The sequence below is a fragment of the Taurulus bubalis genome (assembly GCF_910589615.1).
Source record: "Taurulus bubalis genome assembly, chromosome: 13".
Classification (NCBI taxonomy): domain Eukaryota; kingdom Metazoa; phylum Chordata; class Actinopteri; order Perciformes; family Cottidae; genus Taurulus; species Taurulus bubalis.
In genome coordinates, this window is record NC_136601.1 from 25,168,694 (window position 1) to 25,184,230 (window position 15,537).

Genomic DNA, 15,537 nt, shown 5'->3' on the forward strand with positions numbered 1-15,537 from the left:
TCCTCTTTCCTCCCTCACTTTTCCTTCTCTCGTCCCGTCTGCTTCCTTCCTGTTTCCATTCCTTCTCTCCTCTCTTTTCTTCCTCTACTATTTGTCTCTTCCTCCACCTTTATCCTTTTCTCTTGCATGCTTTCTTATTGGTCTTTTGTCTCCTATCATCTCCTTGCTTTCCTCTCTTCTCCTCCTCTCTTCCTTCCTCTTGCTTTCTTTCCAATCCTCTTTCCTCTCATCTTTCCCCCCCTCCTCTTCCTCCTTGCTCTCCACCTTCGCTGGCGCCCCTGCAGAAGGAATTTGATTTTACACGTTCCAAGAAATAGGAGGAAAAAAAAAAAGAAGAAAAGAAATAGTGTCAGCAAAAGATTTATAAGACATAGAAAATCAAGAGCCGGCGATTCTCTCTGCTATGTTTGTGCTCCAGGGTCTTTTCTGTTCTCGCTTTCGCGCACTATTTCTATCATTGCCTGAAACGCACACACACACACACACACACACTCACACACACACACACACACACACACACACACACACACACACACACACACACACACACACTCCCTCCAGGAGCCTGTCAGATGATAAAGAGTTGTTGTCAGGGACTGATTACCAGCCTCCCAACTAAAAGCAAGTAAAACATCAAACGCACAAAGACCACATGGGGACTTGGCCTTATTTTTCTCCTAATTTCTCCTCCATAAATCTCTCTCTCTCTCTCTCTCTGTCCCACTCCTTCCTCTCCCTCTCTTCATTCTGACACTGACAGTGTCGGAAATACGGTGCGTGTTTTTCCGCCTGCTGGGGAGCTATTTGATTTGTTCTGCCGTTTTAGAGCTCACATTGTTTCTGGTGTATTGTTTTTATTATGACGGCTTTATTCATATCGGTGCCTGTGGCGGTCCTGAGTCACCGGGGAGGTGAGATGGGGCAATAAAGCAAGAAAGAGCTGCATCGGCTAAATACATGGCGGGCCGTGTGTGTGTGTGTGTGTGTGTGTGTGTTGGTCTGTATGCGTGGCTTTGACTGAAGACTCAAATTATGACAAAAAGCCTCGACCAATTTTCTCTGTGATCTCTCTGCACGCACACACACACACATGCGTGACGTATGTGTGTGTGTGTGCGTGCAGAGAGATCACAGAGGAAATTGTATGTGTGTGAGACGCGTGGATGTTCATTAAACAATGAGAGACAAGTGTGTAATTTGTCATTCGACGCGGCTGTGCACGAGGGATCCCTCCATCCGTCACCGAGATGAAGTCAGACTGGAGCGCCGTACATCAGGGCCCCCGGGGGCCCCGCCTTCAGTCACTGCTAGGGTGACCCGTGGACAGGTAAGTCACTACCGGTGGGACAAATCATCATCCGTCAATGAGTTCTAAGGACATAATAAATAACATCAACGAGGTCCGACTGCAGCCGGCTGGCGTTCCTTGATGTGTGGTGTTCACATCCAAGCAGACGCTTTCCTCAGATCCTTTGTTTCTCCGGTTTTCTGGCCCATCGTCTGATTTCATGAGTCATTTTTAAATGAAAATGACCATAACATTAAGATGGGCCAGAGGCCAATTTAAGGAGTGTGGATTGTGGATGCAGCAATGTTTGCTAGTTAGCAGACTATGATAGCTAGTTAGCACACTATGATAGCTAGTTAGCAGACTACGATAGCTAGTTAGCACACTATGATAGCTAGTTAGCAGACTATGATAGCTAGTTAGCAGACTTTTGGTTGTTCATCACGCTGACTGTGTTCCCGTTAAAAAAAGCTATAATTATATAAGTAGCTATTATCGGAGTTTAGAGAAGCTATAAATAAACAGCATAGGCTATAAAAATGGATCCTTAACTTAACCAGCTCAGTTCTTTCGCATGCTAACACTAGAGTATGTTTCTGCATCAAGTAGTTTATATAGTTTAGAACTCGTCTGCTTGGGCATGTTCGTCATTTCAACTGAGCCGCTCCGTTAAAATAAGTCGAGGTCAAACGATGAACTACATAAAAAGTTAACTGTGACGAATGTGTTTGTGTGCTAAAATGCTGACATTTCTTTAGCAACGCGCTTGCAGCTATGTGTGTTAGCGCGGCAACTCGTTAGCACGGTAAAGTACGCTACGATATTGTGAGCTAAGTGTGCGCGGTAAGTGATGGTTAGCTCCTCTGCTAAAGGCACACCTAATAAATGGAAATGTAGCCCAGCTAGCTTACTGCTCTCACCATGGTACATTTGTAGCTTCCTGCTAACACGTTATACATTAGCTTTGCAAGCTAAGCAGTCGCTTCTGCTCCGCTGCTTGCAGTTATTGTCTGTACGATATGACAAGCTGATATAGTGATTTTTGCAAACACATCTTGTGTAATATGTGTGTGCCAACAACCAAGCAAGCCACACTAATTACCAGATATTTGTTTCTGGACCTTTGACAGGATCAGCTACATGCTGCTCTTTGGCTGTTGGCAGCATGTGAACACCTACCACGACGAGACCTTTTTCGTGCTCCCGGGTTATTAATACGCCACTGCAGCTGCAGTCTGACCACGTTGGACAAAGTGACATTTTCAAAGGAGCAAAGGAAGGAAGCAAGGACAGAAAGGAAGGAATCAAGAGGATGCTGCTGACAAATCGTGAAGTCCATTTCTCCACTATGTTTCCGACAATTTTACAGCAATCAGTCCAGGATTGTTGGCAGGTCCATCATATGAGCGTGTGCGTGTATGTGTGAGTGTGTGTGTGTGTGTGTGTGTGTGTGTGTCTTCTCTGTATCCTCTGCACTACCCCCAGCTGAGGGAGGCAGATAGAAGCAGAAGGAGCAGCAGGATGGCGTTCGGAGGGCCGGCGGCGAGGCGTGCGGCGCCGCCCGTCCCGGGGGAGCCCAGGTTGGAGACGGTGGCCCTCTCCGAGTACAGTGGGATCACATCGAACTGGCCACCTTCATCAATCACCTCGGCTGGCTGCGTCTGCTCCTCCTCTTCCTCGCTCTCCACCACCTGACAGCGAGAAGATGGACATAGTAGAAATTGTTTCTCAATTAAGATATTTTCACATTTTACATTGCTTGTATAAAAACAAAGCAGCAGCTACAGGCATCTTACGACTGAAGCGACTCTCGAATGGTAAATACTGAAGAGGAAGTATGCGCAAGGCACTTGGATATGATTTAGTGATTCACAATACGTATAACATAACCTTTAACAGATTTTTAACAGAACAAGTTTTACATTTTAACTTGAATGTTGAATTCCAACATTTATTGCTGAGGCCTACAGAACATATGTAAAAAGAGGTACGTTTGAAATTGTGTTTTAAGACAGAAGTTGATTAAACGTAACTACGTTTAATATCAAAATCATCGAGAGATAAATCATTGTGATACACTATTCATTTATTTTGTTACATGTCAAATGTAATTTGTAATAGTCTTTCATTTTTAACTTTTAATTGATACACAGCCCAGTAGACCTCGGCATTGTTTTCCTATTGTAATTATGTAAATATTGACATGCAACAGTCTCTGTGAAGGCAGGACGTTCAGTCCCCTCGAAAAACACATGAAAGAGATCTTCATCAGGTGGATAAATAAGGACTCAAAATGTGCACGTGGATGTGTATTTTGTCCACATATATTGTTTAGTTTACAGAACTAATACTGGCATGAAGTTGTGGCACAGAAAATGTGACTGACAGTGAATAAGCAAATATTTCTGCTGCTGCTCCGTATGTTTTAAAATGAAAATCACTTTATAATACAGATAATAAATAAATGATCAGCATGACTGGGGTTTTTCAGGAGTTCCCTGGTGTTCACATTTTAGTGGGTCTAAGATCTCTTCCTGAAAAGTTAATTTAGTTAGAACCAAGTTAATTTAGTTAATTTAGTTAGAACCAAAACCTTAATGTCCCTTTTGCGGATTAGAACTCTGCAAAGGGTCTTTCTTACAAACAGGTTATTTTATTTGAAAGATTTTTTAAGTTTTTTTAATTTGTTGTGCTGATGGGGTGACTGTAGCTTTGTGGTAGATCAGGGTCGTCATCAGAGGATCGGCGGTTGAATCCCTGGCTCTGCTAGTTCATGAATGTTATTTAGTCCTGATGAGCAGGTGGCATCTGTTATTGTACACATTGCTACAACAGTTGCAAACTAAACAATATCGTTAACATTTTTGTCTGACTTTCAGAAGCAAACCAACAATGAGAATAGAGCTTCTTGTCCAAACAGCTGCCCGAACAGAGAGTCTGCAAATAGAAACCTGACGCCATGTTTTCCGTCTCACGGAAGTGTAAAATCAAGGTGCACATTACTTTGAATGTTTCGTCATTACATTCATGTTCGTCTCGCTATCAAACACGTTGCAGAGCATACCTTCCGTGTCCTCGTGCGAGCACTTGGATCGCGATACGTCTCCATTTAAAACTTTGGAGCGGTTGATAAAATATGATTCAGTGCAGCGTTATGGCTGCTGACTGGTGAGGACGCCCAGCTGTTCGGCCTCAATGATCCGCACTCACATCTGGAGGAGCCCCGGGTTATTGCGTGCAGGTTGTTCCTCCACCGGTAATAATCCAGCACTCCATCATTTCATTGAAACGTTGCATCTGATACCTGCTCGTTTTATTGCGTTTGGAATTTTCCAAGTGACGTTTTTCCGACTCATTTTTAACTTTTCATCATCCGGTCTGACAGCCGCACAAGTAAACAAGGCAGTTGTCTTGTTCCCCTCCGGGGCGCAGGAACAGATGATGGTGAGGGTTGCATCCCTTTTGTTAAATTATGTGAAATTCATCTTGTTCATTAGCAGTGAAATAGATATATATCTGAAAGGTATTATGCGGTTGACAATCATTTCAAATGAAAGCCTGACCAGCGGTGAGAGCGCCGTCTTCTTCGGCACTAAACTTTTCCCCAGCCTGCGCGGTTATTCTTAGTCTCATCTTGTACTTAGAGTCTTGTGACCTTTTCTTTGATCTGCTGCTATTATAACACACTTGTGGGGGACAGAAAAAAGCCTGAAGAACATTATTAATATTTCTTTGAAGATAATTGGAAAGAAGAAGACAGGCTTGGGTTCTTTTCAGGACCAGCACATGTCCAGGGAACACGTCCACAGTGTTTTCCTGCCATCCTGTTCTGAAATAAGAATAACGCTTTTTGATTTTGTTGCAGACTCCATTGCAACCTGGTATTTCTACGGTAAATGATGAATGGATTTGTATTTGTATAGAGCCTTTCTAGTGTTCCGACCACTCAAAGAGTTTTATACTACACCTCCTCATTCACCCACTCGCACACGGAGGGCCGCATTCACACCACATTCATCCAAACGGCACATCCTTTGGGAGCTACCGTAAAAGTCGGGTTACATGCCGCTACTACCTTCGGTCAGTGTCCCCGTTAGCTCCCCGCTGTAGCCAGCTAGCGCTCCGCTAGCTCCCCGACAACCACCGAAGGTAGCGGGACCAACCCCAGCTCGACGCCCGACTTGGGCAGAGGGGACGCGGGCAGTAGCAGCAGCAGCGGGGAGCTAGCAGCTGCTAGCTTGCTACAGCGGGGAGCTAACGGGGACACTGACCGAAGGCAGTAGTGGCTTGTAACCTAACTTTTACGCTACTTTAAGTGTCTTACCCAAGGACACATGGACATGGACTAGGATCGAACCACCGATCTTCCAATTGGAAAACAACTCGCTCTACTGTCCCGCAGCCGCCCTCAACCAACATTTGGACATCTCGCCCGTTCCCAACTCGTTGCATGTGGACTCCTGGTCAGGACCCCTTGATGTCACTTTGGTTTAGGCCACCAATGTCCTTGGTTAGGTTTAAATAAAGTACTTTCTTCACGTACTCGCATAACTTTAAATAAGTCACCGTTGACTTTCAGTCTTTTGGGGAAGAGTCGCTCTTTCTCTCAACATTATTAAGTTGTTTTGTGCCTTAACTTCCTCTGAAGACAGAAGTTTATTTTGAAAAGAAGCTATGAATGTAACTAGTGTTTACAGTGGAGTTACTTGAAATATTTGATTTTTTTTTTTAACACATCGGTTTTGGATCGGTACTCTGTATTGACTAATTTGTAAGTTCAGGTTTCGGAGCATCTCCAGTGTACAGACACACAGAACACATTGCAGTCTGAATGTGGGATTAGATCTCAAATCATTTAACATCAGCTGAAAAAAGGCTATTACCTTTTTAACACTTTTAAAATAATGTCAATTCCATAAGTTCTCTCTTTGGCTGGATAGCCAACTGCCAGTAAAACGAGTATCTCTACAAATGGGAAAATAAACAGGCGACTAGTATAGTCACAATCCCATTAGAATCCCACCTCACGACACATCTGATGGCCTCGCGTGTGCAAATGGAAACATTTCAAACAAAGACCAGTCATCTGTGTTTTTCTCTCCCCGCTGCCTGAGCGGATACTCGGCTTTTTGAAGTGAAATCTTTCAAATTCTGGGAAAAAAACATCACGACGGAGAAACAAGCTAAAGCTCCTCGGAGAGACGAGACGAGCCGCTGAGTGATGGACGGCTGAGGAGATATGCAGCAGGTATGGATGGAGGGGGGGAACAGACAGAAAGGAATGAAGGAGAAGAAGAAGACAAGGTAGGATTGGAGGAACTGAGGAGAGGAGAGAAGAAGGGAAGTGGGGGATTTGGGGTAGGGGGGCATACATATGGGCATGAATAAATTCATACTAATGAAGCCTGACTGATGCACCGCTTCCAACCAGCACCTCATCTAATCCGCTCCCTGGGAGAGAGACACAGACGGACACAGAGAGGAAGAGAGAGAGAGTTGGAATCCCCTCTTGTCTGGCGGCCCAGATTATCTCTGGCAGCGAGGCATGCTGGGAGCCGGGGAGCCACAGCCGCGGCAGATTGCGGTCCGGCCAAGGTTACAGCGGCCAGCGCCGGCGATTGGACGGCGTTTAGCGGTTAGCGTTGGGACGAGGGCAGCCGGGAGCTCTCCAACACACGAGTGTGTTCGCAGCACATTTCAGCACGTCTGCTGAGCCGACTCAGACTTAGACCCGGTCAAACGGGACTGGAGTCCAAAACACGTCGGGGGCCAAGACTCCCGACCAATCGGAGCCCGATGCAGTCGGGAGAGGACGCAGTCGGGAGAAGACGCAAGCGAGAGAAGACGCAGTCGGAGAGGACGCAGTCAGGAGAAGACGGAGTCGGGAGAAGACGCAGTTGGGAGAAGATGCAGTCGGGAGAAGACGCAGTCGGGAGAGGACGCAGTCGGGGGAGGACGCAGTCGGAGTGGACGCAGTCGGGAGAGGACGCAGTCGGGAGAAGACGGAGTCGGGAGAGGACGCAGTCGGGAGAGGACGCAGTCGGGAGAGGACGCAGTCGGAGTGGACGCAGTCGGGAGAAGACGCAGTCGGGAGAGGACGCAGTCGGAGAAGACGCAGTCGGGAGAAGATGCAGTCGGGGGAGGACGCAGTCGGGAGAAGACGCAGTCGGAGAGGACGCAGTCGGGAGAGGACGCAGTCGGAGAGGACGCAGTCGGTAGAAGACGCAGTCGGGAGAGGACGCAGTCGGGAAAAGACGCAGTCGGGAGAAGACGCAAGCGGGAGAGGACGCAAGCGGGAGAAGACGCAGTCGGGAGAGGACGCAAGCGGGAGAAGACGCAAGCGGGAGAGGACGCAAGCGGGAGAAGACGCAAGCGGGAGAAGACGCAGTCGGGGGAGGACACAGTCGGCAGAGGACGCAGTCGGGAGAGGACACAGTCGGGAGAAGACGCAGTCGAGAGAGGACGCAGTCGGGAGAAGACGCAGTTGAAAAAAGACGCAGTCGGGAGAGGACGCAGTCGGGAGAAAACAGACGCAATCGGGAGAGGACGGAGTCGGGAGAGGACGCAGTCGGGAGAGGACACAGTCGGGAAAAGACGCAGTCGGGAGAGGACGCAGTCGGGAGAGGACGCAGTCGGGAGAGGACGCAGTCGGAGTGGACGCAGTCGGGAGAAGACGCAGTCGGGAGAGGACGCAGTCGGAGAAGACGCAGTCGGGAGAAGATGCAGTCGGGGGAGGACGCAGTCGGGAGAAGACGCAGTCGGAGAGGACGCAGTCGGGAGAGGACGCAGTCGGAGAGGACGCAGTCGGTAGAAGACGCAGTCGGGAGAGGACGCAGTCGGGAAAAGACGCAGTCGGGAGAAGACGCAAGCGGGAGAGGACGCAAGCGGGAGAAGACGCAGTCGGGAGAGGACGCAAGCGGGAGAAGACGCAAGCGGGAGAGGACGCAAGCGGGAGAAGACGCAAGCGGGAGAAGACGCAGTCGGGGGAGGACACAGTCGGCAGAGGACGCAGTCGGGAGAGGACACAGTCGGGAGAAGACGCAGTCGAGAGAGGACGCAGTCGGGAGAAGACGCAGTTGAAAAAAGACGCAGTCGGGAGAGGACGCAGTCGGGAGAAAACAGACGCAATCGGGAGAGGACGGAGTCGGGAGAGGACGCAGTCGGGAGAGGACACAGTCGGGAAAAGACGCAGTCGGGAGAGGACGCAGTCGGGAGAGGACGCAGTCGGGAGAGGACGCAGTCGGAGTGGACGCAGTCGGGAGAAGACGCAGTCGGGAGAGGACGCAGTCGGAGAAGACGCAGTCGGGAGAAGATGCAGTCGGGGGAGGACGCAGTCGGGAGAAGACGCAGTCGGAGAGGACGCAGTCGGGAGAGGACGCAGTCGGAGAGGACGCAGTCGGTAGAAGACGCAGTCGGGAGAGGACGCAGTCGGGAGAACACGGCTGAGCACCAAAGAGGAGAAACAGCTCAATCTGAAGATGATATTCCATCCATCCATTATCTTTAACCACTGGAGGCGATCCTAGTTTACGTTGAGGTGAAGGCAGGTTACACCCTGGACAGGACTATCGCAGGGCTGATACAAATAAAGATAATATAACATTAGTATGCTATTACTGTGTAAAAGAACAACAACAACGACCAGAGGTTTTCAGGCTGTTACTTCACCTCAACATGGTTCAGTCTGAGTTCCCTCCACTTTAAGGCCCACTGGATGATCTCACCTCAGAGGAGCACTTTGTCACTTTGAGCGGTTCTTAAAAAGTGTGTGTTCCCACAGAAACTCCTAGAAATCGTCAAAGGGAACACACACTTTTAAAACGGTTTTCATACACCGTTACACGGGTACTTTAAACCGCTCATTAAAACATTCATTTGAGCTCTGTTATATAATCCCTTTGACCTTTCATAGCTAACACCATTTTACATCAGCGTAGGAATATGGAGAAACAAAAGCAAACTGAAACAAATTCCAGCTAAAATACAGGACACAGCAAAACCCCTGATCATAAAAGGGTCCTCAGTCTTTCATCCGCTCTTCTCAGGGCACCAGACCTAAAGAGTCAAGACGAAAGACACCTTCACGTGGAGCGAGCCAATGGCAACACTCCGCTGATGTCGTATGTGAATCCACGACTTTAGCAATCCCCCTAATGGTTGAGCATAAAAAAAAAAACTCCCCATCCGCCATGATCCTGAATGACAACGATAAGAGACCTTAATAAGATCCCCATCTGCTTCTTCTTCTGTGGTTCAGGAGATGGTTGAGATGGCGTATCTTTTTTGTTTGTTACTTTTCTATCAGGCCTTCTCCAGGTTTGCAGATGAATATCTTATATCTTCCATCTTGTTTGAGTTCTGAATAACTTAAACCGCGTCCACGAGGCCCTTCCCATCGCCCGGACCCCCGCCGTCCCAGAAGACACTGCTCCTGCCGGGTCGTACGCTCTGTAGAATCTTTTGAAGGCTTGCCAAAGTGCTTTGATAACTCCATGCCCCAGAGCCGCTCCTTTCATCTTCCAATCTAAAGCTGAACCACTATTGTGTTCCGCCTACCGAACAGAGGTTTGATCTTCTCAGGAAGACGACAACTGCCAATGAAAGCCAGATCTGATCGATCACAACTAATACCCAACGCATCGTTGACAAAAATTAAATGCGTCTGTATATTAGTTTCAAAGCTTGCATGACATATCTGCATTAGTGCTCTACCTCCTGTACAGCAGTGGCTACCATTCAGGGCTGCACATCCGCACGCTTTCAATCTGCCGTCAGTGCTGACTAAGATCCTCAGCACTTCCTGCTGCACGCTCCACAGTGAAAGCTTCCATCGGAGCTGTGCATTAACATTAAGACACGGCAATCTTCATGTCAATCATTTCACGAGACAGTAATGCGTCTCCGAGGTCTTTAAAGGAAATCTATAGAAAGGTGAACCAATCGTTCTATTACATTCTGTGTGTACGATCAAATGTATTTAAAGGCGCCCTGAGGAGTTTTCTCCCCGACAAACAAAACTTCTGTTGACATTGAATGTTACTCACGGGGCGTGACCTCTAACGAATGTGTTGAATGCATTTTCTTTTCACGTGAAACATTAGCAAAGCGGTTGGTATTGTGATTGTTGGCGTCCACGTTCATTTGCTTTCAGTGTTCTTCACCACAGCCTTTGCTGCATTGCAGCACACGCTGCCGTTACGGCCGCTTCTCCACCAGAGATAATGTGAGGCCGCTGGGCGCCACGTCCCTGTGTGAGCGGACCACGCACTTTCTGCTCCTTTAAACAGCTCCACAGGGAACCCTTAATAGAGCTAATTTTGATTTTTTTTTTTAATTCATGACATCCACACAAATATAATTATATGGATTCTTTATTGAAATTGACTGCATTCCTCGGCAAATTGCTTTTGTGCTGCTGTTGTTTTGGTTGTTTATGACAATCAATTAATCGTTTCAGACAATTTCCAAGCAGAAAATGTGAGGATTTTCTGCTTTTCTTTTTAATACACCACTGACAAAATGAATATATATGTTATTTGGACTACTAAAGATATATAAATGTCACTTTTAGCTCTGAAAAAACAAACAATATAATCAGCAGAGATTGGTAAAATGGAGTACATGTGGTGGATTATTTGCATTAACACATCTTGAAATGAAAAATATCTGGCGACCTATATAATGAAAATCTTTTGACACAAACCAAAAGTGAATGCTAACAGTAAAGTAATAAACATGTTTAAAAAAGGAGAACAATGGAGATAAAATAAATGCAATAAATAACCAACATGCTGTGTGACAGTGACAAGATGGGCTCAAGCCAGAGATAATAGAAAAGGCCGTGGGACCAGAAGGTAATGTACTCACGATGTTGTTGTGCTCCGGCAGGTGGTTGTTGCTCAGCAGCTCGTCCTCCCGAACCAGCGGGGAGGGTCTGGGAGCTGGAGGGGAGGGGGGCTCTGCAGGCAGGGAGCCGGGGCTCCCCATCCAGCTGATGGAGTTACCTGCATGGAGACACAGCCATCACTGTGTGAGTGTTTGTGTGTGTGTGTGTGTGTGTGTGTCTGAACCCTCCCGCTGCTGCGACGCTGCATCTGAGTGGGCGTGAACCTACAGATCTGTTTGGCAGCTTTATTGTCTGAGCTGTCGGCGGCTTGATATATCGCAGCGTTTTATGGGGAAGTGCATTGGCGCGTCGACCCCGGCTTTAGTGTTTGGACATACGGGCTCGGTGTGTATCGACGGCCTTATCGACAGCTGCTGTGATTGAGTGACAGCCGGCTCCTCGCCTCGCTCCTCCCCGAGCGGCAGACACACACTGTAAGCCCGCTCTGGATGCCGAGGCGGCAGCATGCAGCCGACACATACAGAGCTGCACATCTCCTCATGCGGAGGAAGTCGCTGCAGGAGCCGGCCTCCCAGACAGCTTCTGTGTCGAAGACATTTTCCTTCATTTATTCCCTTTGACTTGTTCCTCAGAGTTTCTTTGATGTTGACACATTCATTCTGTTTCCATAATTCGGGTCCCCAGATTCATTATTCAAAACAGGCGTTATTCAAAATGGAAAGCGGTATTGTTGGTTAGCCTTTTAAAACCCTTTAAGCACCCTGGAACCAGGAAAATGTATATCTGCAAAAAAAAATCACTTTTAAAAGATATTTTGATCATAACTATGAACATCCAGCACGATATGAGCAAGATTTCCCAAAAATGCCTCCTTGAGCGGTCACAGAGTTTTTCAAACTGTATTATGGAGCTCTAACAACAGCCCACATACTAATAAGACACCTTTTTGGAAAGAGTAGGACCTAAAGAATCGGAATATGCCACAAAGTTCATAATAGAACACAGTATTTGGGTGTTCAAAGGAGTTTCAGTCAAAAAACTGTGGGTCGTTCGGTTCAAAAAATTTATTTACGTAAATACTTAAACTTAACGGTTGAATTATGTTTCACACCAGATGTCTCTTCTCACATGGGTTGCGGTATTGTAGCAATTCAAATGAAGTTAAACAACAATGTGGTTCCGGAGATAATATGTTATTGTTTTTTGTCTGATAATAGCCGCAGGGGGATTTTCGCACACTTTTTAAAGGGTTAAATGTGACAAACAATCCAAACAATTCTAAATCAATCAAATGATTTGGGGTAAAAACGTCTGCAACGTCTGCACACAGGGTGTCATGGGACCGGAATACATATCATGAAACCATGATAAATAGTAATTATAATATAAATAATTTGCTTGCCTTGCCTTTTGCTCTCTGGACCGGCACACTGGTACCTGAACTGGCAACCGCTGGTACCTAAACTGGCAACCTCACCATGATAACAAGGCTGCCGTCAAAAAGTCAAAGAATTATCTCCTAACGTCTTTTCCTCTGTGGAAAACGTCACGAGGTGAAGGAAAGACGTGAAGGAGAATTGGTTATGAAAAGAGACTCCGGCTACACGTTCACTAAACTCAGTAATTATGATGCAGTGGCGGATGTCGTGCCATAAGCGAAACTACAATGAAGCAGAGTAGAAAAAGCACAACTAAACCATGACCCCATGAAGAGTATGATTGTGCTGCTGGATGAAGAGCTTCTTTTGTGACTGCTGGTGTGTGAAGGAGAGAAGCCGGAGCTCTGCCAGTATAAGAACTGGCAATTCACTCGTGCAACAACATCAATGAAACTGTTGAATATCAATATTTCCTTTGTGCAATAGTGCAGATTCAACGGTTCAGTTACATTTATCTTTTTAACAGTTTAACAGTCTGTCAAAAGCCGAGATTTGTTACTGATGCTTCTTGTTATTGAAAATTATAACGTCTTCATTGATAGTTAGCTACGTGTATTTACTTTATTTTATACATTTTTGTACTTACCGTAAAAGTCGGGTTACAAGCCGCTACTACCTGTCCCCGTTAGCTCCCCGCTGTAGCCAGCTGGCGCTCCTGCTAGCGCTCCACTAGTTCCCCGCTAACTTCCGCTAGTTCCCCGCTAACTTCCGCTAGCTTCCAGCTAGCGCTCCGCTAGCTCCCCGACAACCACCGAAGGTAGCGGGACCAGCCCCGGCTCGTCACCTGACTTGGGCAGAGGGGACGTGGGCAGTAGCAGCAGCAGCGGGGAGCTAGCAGCAGCGCTAGCAGTAGCGCTAGCAGCAGCGGGGACACTGACCGGAGGTAGGAGCGGCTTGTAACCCGACTTTTACGGTATTTGTTACATGTTCGAGGTAAATAAATACATATCCAATGAAGCAAAATGGTTGTCACTGTCTCTTCTCATTCATCAACATGACCATTTGTTTATTACTAAATAGTTTATGAAAATAACTGTTAACCTGTGTAAGATAAACATATCCTTTGTTTTCATGGACGGCCGAATGATGCGTCACTTTAAATGTTGCTGACGCAAGGAATTGCGGGGCGGCTTTATCTTCTTTCCTTTCCTAGCGGTTTACCTCTGCTTCCAGTCTTTATGCTAAGCTAGGCTAACTACGTCCTGATTAAGCTCTGTACTTAACACATGCACCTCAGGTACCTTTAACAGCTTAGTTTTTGTCAACTAGCTCTTTTTTTTTAATTAACCACCAGAATGAAGATCTGCCATTATTCCTCTCCACATGTGTTGCTTAAGACTGAAACCTTGGTGTATTATTATAGTTTCTATGGGTGGATTAATGTACAAATACAAGTTTCCCGTCCTCAATACAGTGGGGCTCCTTTTTGTCTGATTTTCACCAGACATTTTAATAACCTCACTATACAAACAACAACAAGGAAAATGAGCAGAGGTCCTTATTGAATTCCCCTGTTCTTCCCGCTCCATGTGAATTAGTGTACACAAGTAGCATCCGATGCAGTAGTAGAACCCACATGGCATTTTAATTAGGTTTTGCCTAAAGAATCACCGACAGCCACTAGTTCCCCTCTCCTGAAATACGACCCGGCCCAAGGTCCTGTATAAATGATTTTATGGTAATTTCATTACATGCAGATTTTGTTGATTTTCTGCTATGGCGGAGCATACTCCCAAAACAATTAATAATAATAAAGAAATTAATCAAATTACCACAATCAAACCGGCCCACTTCAACCCAAGAGCTCTGGGGCCACTGGGCAGTTTCCCACTTTATCCGGTCAACTCAGCTGCTTAGAGAATGGCCCTTCACTTCAAGCTGTGACTCTCTAGGAGCTGTGACTCTCTAGGAGCTGTGACTCTCTAGGAGCCGCTCCACCGTCAGCATGCATTGGCATGTTAGGAAGGAGTTTCAGTCAAAAAACTGTGTCGTTCGGTTCAAAAATGGAAAAAATACTGAAATGGCAAAACTGTGGCCGATTTGGGTTTGGGGCTAAAAAGGTTAAAAGTGTTCAGCAGTCAACACATCAACCGCAAATGCAACAAAAAATTATGATAGCAATAACGATAAACTCTCTGAAGTCTGATCAAAATGTCATCACTGTATCCCTTCAGTCAACAGACAACAAATAAATATCGTAAAAGTCGGGTTACAAGCCGCTCCTACCTCCGGTCAGTGTTCCGCTGTAGCAAGCTAGGAGCAGCGCTAGCTAGCACTGCTGCTAGCTCCCCGCTGCTGCTGCTACTGCCTGCGTCCCCTCTGCCCAAGTCGGGTGTCGAGTCGGGGCTGGTTGTCGGTGGTTGTCGGGGAGCTAGCAGAGCGCGAGCAGAAGTTAGCGGAGCTAGCGGAAGTTAGCGGGGGAACTAGCATGAGCGCCAGCTGGCTACAGCGGGGAGCAAACGGGGACACTGACCGAAGGTAGTAGCGGCGTGTAACCTGACTTTTACGGTAAACCAAAGTCATTGATTTGCAGTCCAACTCAGCTCCAGGCCCCAGCGTGTGAAAAGACCCAGACATGGAGTGTGTGCGGTGCAGACTCACGCAGGCAGGTGTTGTGGGTGAACATGCGCTGCAGTCTCAGGCAGTCCTGCCACTGGTTGCCGCTGCCCTCACAGTTGCACCACAGCGACACGTCTGCCGAGCTGTTGCTCACGTAGTTGGGCGTCATGATGGTACCTGCGGGTCAGAGGGGTCAAAGTAGGCCAATGTTAGCTCGGGTACAAGTTAAAGGACCTCTGTGTTCTACTTTTAATGTTAGTACATCTGCATCACAGTAACTCAGAGATGTAAACACATCTGCCAGATGCAGAATTATCCTGGAAGCCAGTGTTGGCTTCGACACCGCATTTTACTTTGAGCAATTTGGGAGGAAAATCAGCTCAGATTGCTTCACGGCTCGACAC

General features: G+C 47.0%; 1 protein-coding gene across 1 annotated transcript in view; it reads right to left on the bottom strand.

The window, feature by feature from the left end:
- Positions 1-2,763: 2,763 nt before the first annotated feature.
- Positions 2,764-15,537, bottom strand: part of LOC306746030 (GDNF family receptor alpha-4-like) — a gene marked incomplete at both ends in the record, with an annotated part of 41,323 nt that continues 28,549 nt past the window's right edge. The window contains 3 exons of the mRNA XM_079228894.1: positions 2,764-2,979; positions 11,156-11,292; positions 15,176-15,310. Of these exons, the coding sequence (XP_079085020.1) occupies positions 2,764-2,979; positions 11,156-11,292; positions 15,176-15,310 (488 nt within the window). The remainder of the gene's footprint in view (positions 2,980-11,155; positions 11,293-15,175; positions 15,311-15,537) is intronic.